Consider the following 13878-nt stretch of genomic DNA (forward strand, 5'->3'; position numbering starts at 1 on the left):
TCATTCTACTTTCTGTCTCTTTGATTTTGCCTATTCTAGATACTTCATATAAGTGGAATTATACAACATTTCTCCTTTTGTGATTCACATTTCAATGTCTTTAGTGTTCATTCATATTGACGCACATGTCAGAAGTTTACTTTCTTTCTCAGGCTAAATAATATTGATTGTATGGATAGACCTTGTTTTGTGGACATCATGTTATTTCCACTTTTTGGTTATTGTGAATAACACTGCTATGAACATTGCTGTACTATTTTTCTCTTTTTAAAGCCTGAAAACATAATGCTTTTGGATAGAAATGTTCCCAAGCCTCGGATCAAGATCATTGACTTTGGGTTGGCCCATAAAATTGACTTTGGAAATGAATTCAAAAATATATTTGGGACACCAGAATTTGTTGGTAAGTTTTCTTCATTCCTGTGGCCATTCCATTCATTTTTCATAAACATGATGCTGGCAGAATTCCCCCTGCTGCAGCAACATTTCCCTGGTACATGATTCTGGTTTATACATGAAGATTAGACTCTGTTGGTTCACTTCCTTCCAAAACTAAATGTGCATTCGTTTCCCCATAGCTCCTGAGATAGTCAACTATGAACCTCTTGGTCTTGAGGCAGATATGTGGTAAGGAACATGTCATTAATGTTGTCATTTTTCTGGTTTATTTTACTATTCGTCTGATATTGTTTTTCTTCTTGTTTCATGTCTAGGAGTATTGGGGTAATAACCTATATTCTGTAAGTACCCAAATTCACTATTTGTGCTCTTCCCCTTTTTCTTTGAAACTCTGTGTCGTGTTGATCACTTCAGGTTATGCATGCATTTTATGTACACATAGTCATTTTACACCTCCAGAACACATTTAGTTTATACTAATTACACATTTTCTCTTAATTTGAAATGAGTCATCAGAAATTGCAACATAATCACTGAAAGAAAGCTTGACGGCCCATCACTGCTGAGAAAATAGGAAAGGTTTTTCTTTTATACACTACTAAATGCTATTCTAAATTAACTTTTTAAATGTGTCCTTTGCATAAGCTGAAGCTTTTGTACATGACAATTAAACGCCCTGTAAAATGTAATTGAATTTTGAAGTGACTGCTCAAGCACCAGGTTAGACTGTTATTCCTCATTCTCCTAATCAGATATTGGAGGAGCAGCATGATAACACTAGGGAGACTTACTCATGTTCTGTGCTCCACTTTATTAACAGCCTCAGTGGGGCCTCCCCGTTTCTCGGAGACACTAAGCAAGAAACATTAGCAAACGTATCTGCTGTCAACTATGAATTTGAGGAAGAGTACTTCAGTAATACGAGTGCCCTAGCCAAAGATTTCATAAGAAGACTCCTCGTCAAGGATCCAAAGTGAGTGTCCCTTGTTCCTGAAACTTGCCTAGCCGTGGCCTCAGCTAGACGAGGGTTAGCACCTGTCCTGTGCATGCAGCCATGTTTATTCCTTGCTGGTTGTTTCCACCTGGCAAAGAGAAGCATATCACGTGGAATGCTTCTGAAAATGCAGGCAGGCCCCTTTGTGCCTTTCAGTCCTGGTGGGCACAGTGAAATAAGCACACAAAGACTGACATTGTTTTTGGCTTGCTTCCGTGAAGCAGGCCCCGAACCGTGTTTCCCAGAGCATCTGCTTGGTAGGTCCAGCCGGCATGGAAACAACCGTAGTCTTTGCTTTTATGGTCACTGCATTCTTTTTTCTTTCCCCTCCCCACCACAAAGGAAGAGAATGACAATTCAAGATAGTTTGCAGCATCCCTGGATCAAGGTGAGTTGCGTATTGCAGTTGGTTTGGGGATCATAGGGCGTCCTGGGGAATTCATTTGCCCTGGGCTCTCTGGGTAGCTCAAGAATCCACCTGCAATGCAGGAGACCCTGGTTCGATTCCTGGGTTGGAAAGTTTCCCCTGGAGAAGGGATAAGCTCCCCACTCCAGTATTCTTGGGTTTCCCTGGTGGCTCAAATGGTAAAGAGCGATGTGGGAGACCTGGGTTTGATCCCTAGGTTGGGAAGATCTCCTGGAGGAGGGCATGGCAACCCACTCCAGTATTCTTGCCTGGAGAATCCCCATGGACAGAGGAGCCTGGTAGACCACAGTCCATGGGGTCACAAAGAGTCCATGGGGTCGGACACGACTGAGTGACCAAGCACAGCACAGGATATCAGGTGGCACTGTGGGTTCTAACCACGGCCACGTCTGGAGTATTGTGTTTGCTGTAGGTGCCGTATTTTAAGGCAGCTGAGAGTTTCTCATAACAGAGGTAGAGAGGAGTGAACTACCACAGGGCAGGATGGTGATGAGAAGCTGAAGGGCAGAGCCACTCAACCACTTTGCATTTGATTATGGGATATTAGCCCAAACACTATTTTTGTTAAGTTTTTGAATTAAACTCCAGCACTTAAATATGATATCAAATCTAGATTCCCAGCTTCTCTTGAAAAATCTGAAGTTCTGCCAACACTGAGACCTCATTCCACAAGGTTGCCAGAAACTCTATCCTGCTGCCTTTGTGCCAGGCCGGGGTCACCCCCATCATACATATACCTACCTGCCTGGCGCCTGTTGGCATTTGGGTTAAAGAATCAAAGCTGCTTCAGATAGAGCAGAAAGGACTAAGGGTGGCGGAGCATGGCAGTTGCAGACTAAAATCATGGAACCAGTAAATAGATTGCAATGCAGTAATTTGCATTGCAGAAGTAGGTTTGGGGCAGCTGGCAAACTCCACCTGTGCCAGCTCCCAGCAGTTACCTTGGCTTCCCTGGAAGGCAATAATATCTCCTCTCGGAGGTAGAGCTGCATGGCCTTCTGAAAAAGATGCAGTGGAGGAGGGATTTTAATGCTGTGGGACAGAGTGAATTTGCTAACCTCTGAGGTCTCAAACAGCTCTAAATTACTTGACGATGTTAAGTTTACTTGTCTCATAACATGGCCTCACCATGAATCATCCCATTCCCAGACTCTTTTATGGAGAGTTGTAATTCAGCTTGGTTCAAGCTCAACTTTTCAACTTTCCCCCAAGACCCAGTCTTTATGGATTTTTCTCAAATCTTTAGCCACAAGAGTTAGCCTTCAGAGACTGTGTTCCTAGATCTGCTGTATTATCCCAGCTGGTTTTGTTGCTTTAGCAAGGTGAATAGGTAAGGATCCCAAATAGTGAGCGGTATCCAGAAGTCATCATGTAACATGTTTCTGTCATTTGAGAGCTCTAAATTGTCTTGGATTTTCATTTTAGCCTAAAGATACCCAACAAGCACTTAGTAGAAAAGCATCGGCAGTAAACATGGAGAAATTCAAGAAGTTTGCAGCCCGGAAAAAATGGAAAGTAAGATTGTTTGATTTGAAGGAATTAACTAATTCAATTTCCTACGTGGTTCTCTCTGCTGAGGGTGCATGTCTTCTGATATCAGCAATGCAAAAGTGCATCCATTTTTCAAGTTCACATCTGTACATTACTCTATTTTCAAAAACAAGCAAAAATATTATTTCAGTACTATTTAGCTCATCTTTTTACATGTAATCTTATATTTATTTTTTAAATCAAAGCCATTCCCGAGGCACATTTTTAAATCAGTACAGTAAAATTATAGTGCAGTTTTTTCTAAATGCAACAAACCACATTTTAAATAGATTTGTTCCTTGTGGTAAGCAGCATGGCATTATGATTATCACAGAGTTTGTGTAAATGGTTCTCTAAATCCAGCTTTGGTCTGTGAGTGGTTGAGATGAGGGTAGGGTGGGCCAGGAGCATTCGCTATGACCTCTTCTCAGTGTGGATGGTTTCTGCAGCGGCTGAGTAGGATGTAGCTCTAAAGAACATTCCATCCAACTTGAACAAATACAAATTCAGGGATCAGAGGGGGACAGGATGGCTTCCTGTGCACAGGGTCATGTCAAGCCCAGAGGAAGCAGGTACTTGCCATGTTTCCTCATCACTGGCTCAGAGGTCTACGTCTCTGTCATGCCCATCAGGTTGGGATGCCTTGATAGAGATGAGGACCACAGCAACAGATTACTCAAGACCTGACTCGTATTTCTCAAAGAAGCCCTGAAAATAAGGCTTAAAGTGTAGTGTGAATCACCATAGCTTTCTTTCTCTCATTCTCTTTCTCACACATACACACACACAGTCTTTCCATGTCGCTTCTGCCTTTGAGAGTAAATGCAGAGGTGTTTGTCCTATTGACAAAAAAGTCCCCCACCTTCTCATTTGCAACAACTGTATGAGTTTTGAGAGTCACACTGTCTGCCATTACCAGCTTGCCTGGGCATCACGGGCACAGGGCCCTTGCCTACCGTTCTTCTCCAAGGGATGTATGTCCACAGGCTTTGTTAGGGTAAGATCACATTCCTCAAAGAGTAGAGAGTGAAATATGGAGAGAGAACAGATGTGTCCACTTCTATGGTTTGATAATGAAATGTAGAAGGAGAATCTCTCTTTTGTTGTCTTGATTTATAAGACCTTTAGAAGTTTCTTTAAGCAAATATAATCTAACCTGCTTCTGGGATTTCCCACCCCTGAAGAGTATGTGCTGTCAGCAGTGAATTCTATCTCAAAAGACTTTGTCATCTGCACTAATTTGAGTATTGTTACATAAGCTCTCTCTCCTCCTTTCTCCCTGCCTTTTATTCACTCTCTCTCTCTCTCTCTCTTTTTTTTAATAAAGCAATCTGTTCGCTTGATATCACTGTGCCAAAGATTATCCAGGTCATTCTTGTCCAGAAGTAACATGAGTGTTGCCAGAAGCGATGATACTCTGGTAAGCAATCCTTTTCCCTGGGTAGATTCATTCTTAGCACTGTGTATTTACAATGTTTAAGTTATTTGACTTGTTCAGCAACCCAGAAAACCTGAAATCTTGGAAATGTCAGGCCTGTTCTTCCTCCTCTCGAAGAGGGAGTTGGGATGGCTGATTTGATGTACTCTATACTTTTTGGTCGTTTTTCCTCTTTGTTTTGATTGGCTATATCCACCACCTCCAGCCTCCACCTTCCCACCCTCCTCTGCCCCTGTAGCACAGTTTGATAAAAGAGAGCCTGGCCAGTAAAAGGGAAAGAGCATCTAATTTTCACGAACTAAAACGAAAGCCCTCTGTTTCCACTGATCTTGGAGAATCTTGAACTGTAATAGTACAAAAGGGACAGACAGCCCTGCTTCCAAACACACACATACAGCAGAAAGTCAGGACAAATGCAGTAGGGCCTGATGATACAGTTCATGGTAGATCAGAGAGCTAAACCCACTCTCTTTGTTGACATTGTATTGACTTCCAAAGGTCCTTGAGAACAACTGCACAATTTTTTTCCCTAATCCAAACTGAAACCTAATCATAGATTAACTGTTGAGATATAGTGGACACATCAAAATTCAACAAGACTTTACCCGACAGTCAGACAACGGGACTTTGTGAACCCTCGAGGAAAAGGGAGACTCCAGAAAAGACAGGAAGGGTGGTTCTGTGGGAACCTGCAGGCTCATGTAACTGAGTAGTCAGGATTTCCTGAGTGGAATCTGGGGACTCCAAGGGCAAGGTCACACATCAGCAGACACCAGCTCATTTTTTAATCCCCTGAAGCTAACAGTTTTACTCAAGTTCCAGGTCTAGCCTTATAGAATGAAAAGAGTTAGGAAATACGAAAAAGAAAAAAAGAAGAAGAAGTTGAAGAGATGCAAGTTAGGAGAAGAGAGGAGAAGAAGAGGAAGAAGTCTGGACTGGGAAATTGAGGGTGACAATGGAACCAAAACAAGATATAGACTATTAATCTAAGTCAGGTGATGAGAATGATTAAATCTTATAAATTAAAATCGCAGAACAGTCAGTTGGGAGAAAATACATTGCAGTGAAAAGTTTAGAGTAGGAGAGGGCCTGGGCTTGTGAAGGAGCTCCAGGTGGAAGGACCCCCCTCCGCAGCCCTCAGGTTCTCTCTCATCTCATCTCAGTGTCCTCTTGATCAAGAGGTGTAACAGCAACCTGCCTGTTCCTCCATTCTCCCCTTTCTCGTCACTCTCACTTTCAGGCAAATGTCTCTTAGTCTTCAACTTGAAAAGGAAAACCAATGGTAATCTTAAACATATATTCTCTACAAATAGTATTACAGCCCTTCTGAAGCTTGTTTGAATTCAGATTTATAAAGAGAAAGCAAAGTTCAGAGAAATGCTTTCTCCATACCACCCCCACAGGCAGAGGTTCAGCCCCTGTAGCTATGCTTTTCCAGATCTGAAATTATAGTAGCTGTACCTCTATAAGTCTAAAACTTTTGTGGTGGAATTTTTCTAGCTTATTTTTTGGTTTTAATTATCATATTTTACAAGTATCTTATTATATATATTTAAGAAAGTATTTTGACAAAGTAGCAAAAATTTAGTAAATTTATTGTTCAATGGCATCGTTATTTTCTCTTTATAAATAGAAATGCATCCATTTTACTTTGTTTTATCTGGCCTTTATTTTTACATTTCTCCCCTTTTGGGACCTTTTTTTAAAAAAAAAAACAACAATTGTTACCAACTTTCAGAGAATTTTAATATGTTATAGAATACAGGAATTTCTGATAATCAAAAAATGACAATCTGTAATGCAAAAATGGCAAAGTAAGTCTTTCTTATTCAAAGACATCATTTCCTTGGTTCAGTAGTTTTAGAGTCTGAGTTACACCTGAAATTTTCTACAGTCGTTTCTGGAACTATATGCTTTGAAAGATCCCTAAGATAAACACAAAGAGTAGTTTGTCATCAATCATTGTCCTAAATCTGAATCTTCAGAGCTGTTTGCTGTCTGGGTTACAATGCAGGTGACATAAACTCACAGGTAAATAGTAGGTGGTATTAGTTCCCAATGTGGGAGGAGCAAAAGGTGACTCCTGCTTCCCTTCATGACCAGGCAGATTTGGGGATTAAATGGCTTACTTGCCCCCTGAAGGCTCCTCTTAACAAATGAGCCTTAATTTCTCTGATGTTGGTAAAAGGGGCAGCATAGCCAGCTGTGTGAACCTTTTTCCCTCTTCCGTGTCTCTCTCAAGGATGAGGAAGACTCCTTTGTGATGAAAGCTATCATCCATGCCATCAACGATGACAATGTCCCAGGCCTGCAGCACCTCCTGGGCTCCTTGTCCAACTACGACGTTAACCAGCCCAACAAGGTCTGATGCTATCCTGCCAGGGGGAGTAGGGGTCAGGGGTCATAGTGACTGTGCTCCTCCAAGTCCAAGGTGGAGAGAACCCATCTGCTTCTCCATTCTTCTTTCCTGTGTAAACCCCATACTGTGGGGGAAATCACTTCTGCTGAAAAAGTGAATTGAATTAGAAATAAGGTCTTTGTGCATTGAGGGCCTTTCTTCACACAAGGCCTTTCTATATGCAGCTAGCATGCCCCTCTAACCATGAAATTTTATATGTACTCATCTTGCAAATGAAAATGTCACTTTTGGTTATGAATCCAAAAGAGGGCAGGCTACCATTTTCTCCCATTTCTACTCCTGTCAGGCAGGGCAAGTGTGTGTCTGTGGAGACACAGGAAGGTGTCTGGGGCAGCGGTGGTAGTTTAGGCTTTTCCTTTCCTATCAAACCTGAAAAATTATATTTTTTTTTCTTGCCTTTTCCAGCATGGGACTCCTCCATTACTTATTGCTGCTGGCTGTGGGAATATTCAAATACTACAGTTGCTCATTAAGAGAGGCTCAAGAATTGACATCCAGGATAAGGTCATAATTCTGTTTTATTGCAAAAGGAATAATTTTTTAAGTATTTCCAAATGTCTCTAATCATAGAGGTAACAGAGAAAAATACTACATATTCCGTACTTCATTTCTCAGTTTCCTGTAAAGGAAGATGAACTGATTAAGTAGTCTGGTCCTGTCTAACAGGTTATAAGGGAAAAGGCAACCATTCATCTTCCTCATGGCTCTGTTACTCAGCGTCTGCCCTTCTTTGCGTCCTGCCCAGATTGACTCCTTACTGATCACATTGACTCAGCAGTGTTAATTGATGTTATATTTGTAGAAGTTTTCATTATCCAATTAATCTCATCAGAAATGTATTCTCCCACATGTTTATTAGGGTAACAGAATAAGGAGGATATGCTGTGAGGTGTATACCTCACTGGGAGTGTAGACACAAGTGATGACCAGGTAATTGTCGTTACGCTAGATCTGTCATCAGCTTCCATAGACTTTCAACAGCGCTGTTAATAGCCTAGAACTGGCCCTTGACAATATAGGGAATTCTAACTGGAAGTTGAAATGAAGGTTTTAGGGGAAAAAAAAAAAAACTTTTTATTTTGAGATAATTCTAGATTAAAAGAAAAAATCTGGAGAGATAATATAGAAAGCTCACTTATCCCTTTCACCCAGCTTTCTGGAATGTTCATGTCTTACATAACCTTGGTCCCTTTGTCAAACCAAAAACTGAAGTGGGGTTTTATTCCTCTTGGGTGTTGCTTCTTTGGCATTTGCCATCACATAGGAAAAGAAATATAGCAACTGAGTGATGTGTGTGTTCAGATCCATCTGAGAGCGTGACTCTGCCTTGGTTTTTGTACAGGGCGGATCCAATGCCATCTACTGGGCCTCTCGGCATGGCCACGTAGATACCTTGAAATTTCTCAATGAGAACAAATGCCCTCTGGATGTTAAAGACAAGGTAAGGCCACTTCTCTTCTTATGGAAAGTGATAAAAGATTGCATTTGAGTGTCGGCATGCCATCTGCATCATGACCCAAAAAAATAAGGATTCGGGACCAAAATCTCCCTACAGAAAATTTAATTTAGAAGTTTCTTTTTGCTGGTGACTTGGTCTAACATTAAAACCTGATTTTAGCTGAAATATGCCAAGTGGTTGTCATATTATGTGAGCAGTGAACTGTCTTCCCCATAACATGAAAACTCAAAAGTTCTGCTAGAAGGACAACCAGAAAGTGGCCCGAGTCCTGGTCTTTTCACCTCGCCATGTGCATGTCTCTTTACTATCCTCTTCCTCTTTGACATGACTGACTCTGCTGACTTTAACCACTGGTACTAGAAGGGGTAATGAGACAGTGCAAGTAAAGTTAAGGCTTTGGGGATTAAAATGTTATAAAAATTATTAATTTAGGGAGATACCCTACTTTCACACACCATGTTTCATCCAGTCCACACAATACTCCTGTGAATTAATGGCAGGGCTGGGACTTGCACCTAGGGTTCCTACTCTCACATCTGTATGTATTCCACTATGTATGTAACCCTTCTCTGCTTCTAATACTAGTAGACTGATTCGTTATATTCAGTCAGGGCTGTCACATACAGTTGTATAGATTGTGCCCTGTACCATATCTAAGGGATAAGGGATGACATTCACATTCCATGTTCAGTTGCTCAGTCGTGTTCAACTCTTTGCAACCCCATTGATTATAGCCCATCAGGCTCCTCTGTCTATGGAATTTTCCAGGCAAGTATACTGGAATGGGTTGTCATTTAAAGACATACTTCTATTATAGCAGTTTTATGTCAGGTGGCAACAAATATCTCATTCTGTTTTAGATCAGTTTATTCTGACAGTTTTATGGCAGATATAAGTAAAAATATCTTAAGAACTTACATCTATTACTAATTCACAGAATATGTTATTGTAGGGGCTAATGGTAATATTTATAAAAATCTCTGAGGATGTAAGAAATTATATTCTAAACATAGTGAAATCAGAAACTTGCTAGTAAGTAAAACCTTGTGTTTAAGTAACTTAATATTAAACAAGGAATTTTGTGTTTTTTTAAAAAAAATCACATAACTAGAAGCATTAGTATATGAAGATTAGGAACATCCGTCACAGAAAAGGGAATGGACTCTCACTTGGTGGGGTGGGTATGGTGGGTGCTTTACACACAAGGAGGCCAGGTGTGTGAGTATAACACTAGCGACATGGTGGACACCCCACCGCAGGCTCCACGGCCCAGTCACCAGTGGGGCATCAAGGGACAGGCACCGCCTCAGGGGAGGACGTGGAGCCAGGCATATGTGGGAGTGGGCCTCCAGTCCTGTGTGAGATCCCTGGAGACGATACTCAGGGGGCTCTGAATCTTTGGCTGTGTCTTTTACAGTCTGGAGAGACAGCCCTTCATGTGGCAGCTCGCTACGGCCATGCTGATGTGGTTCAGTTACTGTGCAGCTTCGGCTCAAATCCCAACTTCCAGGACAAGGTGGGTCACGGTAGCTGATGTCCTCACTTCTTCCTACTCTTTGCATGGATGTGCAGACAGCCAAATGATAGGCTTGAGTATTTTGGAGGTGCATCCAAGTTAGGTTTTCTGCTTAAATTACAGAGGGCAAGGACTCAAACAAAAGCACTGCCATTCATTCATTCATGAATCCTCTGAACAACCCTTCAATTCTCATTTTACAGATGAGGAAACTGAGGCAGAGAGAGGTTTGGGAAATTGCCTAAGATAGCACAGCTCAGTAGTGGTGGAGCTGGTGCTCAAACCCACACAAACTGGTTCCAGAGTCTGTTCATAACTACTACAGTGTAACAGCCTCTTGCAGACAGATATCTATGTGTCTGATGATGTTGGTCATGAATATGTAGACCTGATGACCGATCCTTTTTGTTGAAGCATGGTTATCTTGGCCCTTTCTCTGCCAGAGCAATAATCCATTTATGTGACTCATCTTTATGCTGTGTTTGCGACAGGAATCTTGAGACAGGTTTGTTAGAGGAGTTCTTGCTCAAAGAAATGCCCTCCCTCTGTTAGTAATCACAAATGAAGTAAACTATTGCACTTTCACAGGAAAGATGCTATACATCCACACACGCAGGGGCTCCATTGTTCAGAAGAGCTGAGCCCATGCGTGGTGCCAGTGGGCTCTGCAAAGTCAATTATCAGTAAATTGCTGGAGAAAGCTGAAGTTGAGTTAAGGAAAGGCGTCAGACCCAGCCCATTATTTCGTTAATGTTTTGCTCCAATAGCTACAAGCCCTTTCTCTCCACTGCCTTGAGTTTGCTGCCAAATTTGGTTAGGACTCTCACCATGCCTGTACTTTCTCTCATCTTATTGCATTCTCCTCTTCTCTGTGCTTCTCTCCTTGGCCAGGAAGAAGAAACCCCCCTGCACTGTGCTGCCTGGCACGGCTATTACTCTGTGGCCAAAGCCCTTTGTGAAGCTGGCTGCAGTGTGAACATTAAGAACAGAGAAGGCGAGACCCCCCTCCTGACAGCCTCCGCCAGGGGCTATCAAGACATCGTGGAGTGTCTGGCTGAGCACGGAGCCGACCTTAATGCATCCGACAAGGTGCTTTGTGGGTGAAAGTATCCCACTTGCTGAAAAGTCATCTAGTAGGGGCTACAGGACCACAAGACTTCTCAATTCGTTTACCTAAAATAACTTAAATGCAACAAGTTATAATTATCCTTTCTCTTCTCCAATCTAAAGATTCTGTGATTCCCGATTCTGTTTCATAATTAACGTTCATTTGTGGGATGCAGCAAAATTTATGAGATGATCAAATAATTCAAGTCTCTATTTTATTTTTTAGCTTTTTTAGCTTTGGAGCAGGTACAGTGATGATCATGGAACCCAAGATAAATCCTCATTTAGGACTGAAATTGGAAACACACTATTGATTTGTAGACAGACAAAGAAATAGGTGGTTTATTTACTTCCATCACCTGCTATTTTGTAGAAAGACAATAAACTATTCTTACTTGTTTGATAACAATTCTAGACAAGGTTTCCCTTCTTTAATTAAGCAAATTCAGCATAATCTTTTCTTATTGTGAACCTATCCTGCAGTGAAACTGATGCTACCATCCATGGTGGTTTTGGCACACTGTGGTTCATTTAGTCACTGCCCTCTGTGGAGTATTCTCTTGGTACAGAGCAGCGGTTCTCAAGTAGGCAGTGACCTCGCCCCCAGGTGACATTAGGTAGTGGCTAGAGACGTATTTTGGGGTTGTCACAGCCAGGATAGGGCATCTAGAAGATAAAGACCAGCAGCTCTGTTGAACAGCCTGCAATTCCTAGGACAGGCCCCAAATGTTAACAGGGCTGAGGTTGAACAACCCTAGAATAGATGAGTTAGAGAAATGCTTTTAAGCTCCCTCTACCAAGCTCCTAAAACTCAGCACTTATCTTCATCAAAGGCTCTACAACAGGGAAAATGAACTCCCAGGCTGATGCTGCGTGGGTGCAGAGGTTAAATATGTTATATTTGCTTCTTAGGGCTTCCCTGGTGGCTCAATGGTAAAGAACCTTCCTTCCAATGCAAGTGATGTGGGTTCAATCCCTGGTCTGGGAAGATCCCCTGGAGAAGGGAATGGCAACCTGCTCCAGTATTCTTGTCTGGGAAATCCCATGGACAGAGGAGCCTGGTGGGCTGCAGTCCATGGGGTCACAAAAGAGTCAGACACAACTTAGTGAGTAAGCAACAACAGTTTCCTTCTCATCTATGTGATAGCACATCACCTCAGCTTTCTCAGTTTCTCAGAGTGAAAAATAAAACAATAAACTCTCTACTTACGAAGTTAATAAAGATTACTGAGCAACTGTTTTCCAAATACTTGATAAAACAGGCCACTGGAGAACCAACAATGACTTAAGTCCTATGAATTCAGACACAAGAAGGAGTGTGGTGTCTTCCTACCTGAATGTACTGGCCAAGCCTAGATTAATTAAACTGATGGTCAGCTCAGACCGTGATTATTCAGTGAAACATGTGGGGCCTCACCTCAACCCTGCCAGGAGTAAAGTTTGTGTTTTTTAATCCTCCTTCAGGCTTTGCAGTAACGGTCCCGTTGCCGGTTAAACCTGACCCAATGAGGCTAGAAAGGCAAGCAGCCAGTCCCACATGCCCGGTCAAAAGCACTCACGGCCCTGGTGTTTGTTACAGGATGGACACATTGCTCTACATCTTGCTGTGAGACGATGTCAGATGGAGGTCATCCAGACTCTCATCAGCCAGGGCTGTTCCGTCGATTTCCAAGACAGGCATGGCAACACCCCCCTCCATGTGGCCTGCAAAGATGGCAACGTGCCGATTGTGGTGGCCCTCTGTGAAGCCAACTGCAACTTGGATCTCTCCAACAAGGTAAAGCTGGAGGGAAGATCTCTGCACAGTCTATCCATGTCTCTGTGTCTACCTGCTTCTGGGTTTGGGCAAGTTTCTCTCTTCACTGTTCCAAGTCAGTATTGCTTTTATGGACCTGTTCTTTTTCACAGGGCTCTCCACTTTAAGTGTATTTTGCATATGACTTTTTAATAATTTCCTATAGTTTATTAATTTAATAAATTGTTCAATAATTATTTAATTATTAAATAAATATTATATAGGAAATTATTTAATTTCCTATAGACTATTAATTTAATAATAGTCACAGAAAAGTATTACATTAATATTTCTGGCTGAGACTGGCTTACCATTTATGAGCATCTAGAAAGAGAGCGGAGAAGGCGATAGCACCCCACTCCAGTACTCTTGCCTGGAAAATCCCATGGACGGAGGAGCCTGGTGGGCTGCAGTCCATAGGGTCACTAAGAGTTGGACACGACTGAGTGACTTCACTTTCACTTTTCACTTTCATGCACTGGAGAAGGAAATGGCAACTCACTCCAGTGTTCTTGCCTAGAGAATCCCAGGGATGGAGGAGCCTGGTGGGCTGCTGTCTATGGGGTCGCACAGAGTTGGACACAACTGAAGCGACTTAGCAGCAGCAGCAGCAGAAAGAGAGAGAAGGAGGGAGGGCAGGGGAGAGAGTATGTGTGTATTTTCTCTTCCTGGAGAAGAATCAAAGAACATGGTACAAATCAGGGCACTGAGTCTTCAGAAAAACACCTATGTTATATGATTGAAATTCCTAGAACCAGATTTCTCCAGTTCCCCCAATTTGGGAGTTTTATGGT

At 42.1% G+C, this 13878-nt stretch overlaps 1 protein-coding gene across 2 annotated transcripts in view; it reads left to right on the plus strand.

The window, feature by feature from the left end:
* The window catches only part of DAPK1 (death associated protein kinase 1), a 205461-nt gene that overhangs the window by 146724 nt on the left and 44859 nt on the right, over positions 1-13878 (plus strand). For both annotated transcript variants that reach the window (XM_040245074.1, XM_040245069.1), the window contains exons 4-16: positions 274-403; positions 579-627; positions 714-740; positions 1220-1372; positions 1736-1781; positions 3246-3335; positions 4678-4770; positions 7031-7150; positions 7613-7711; positions 8550-8648; positions 10084-10182; positions 11074-11271; positions 12869-13066. In XM_040245074.1, the coding sequence (XP_040101008.1) occupies positions 274-403; positions 579-627; positions 714-740; positions 1220-1372; positions 1736-1781; positions 3246-3335; positions 4678-4770; positions 7031-7150; positions 7613-7711; positions 8550-8648; positions 10084-10182; positions 11074-11271; positions 12869-13066 (1401 nt within the window). The remainder of the gene's footprint in view (positions 1-273; positions 404-578; positions 628-713; positions 741-1219; positions 1373-1735; positions 1782-3245; positions 3336-4677; positions 4771-7030; positions 7151-7612; positions 7712-8549; positions 8649-10083; positions 10183-11073; positions 11272-12868; positions 13067-13878) is intronic.

This window comes from Oryx dammah, unplaced genomic scaffold (assembly GCF_014754425.2).
Source record: "Oryx dammah isolate SB20612 unplaced genomic scaffold, SCBI_Odam_1.1 HiC_scaffold_1, whole genome shotgun sequence".
NCBI classification, from domain to species: domain Eukaryota; kingdom Metazoa; phylum Chordata; class Mammalia; order Artiodactyla; family Bovidae; genus Oryx; species Oryx dammah.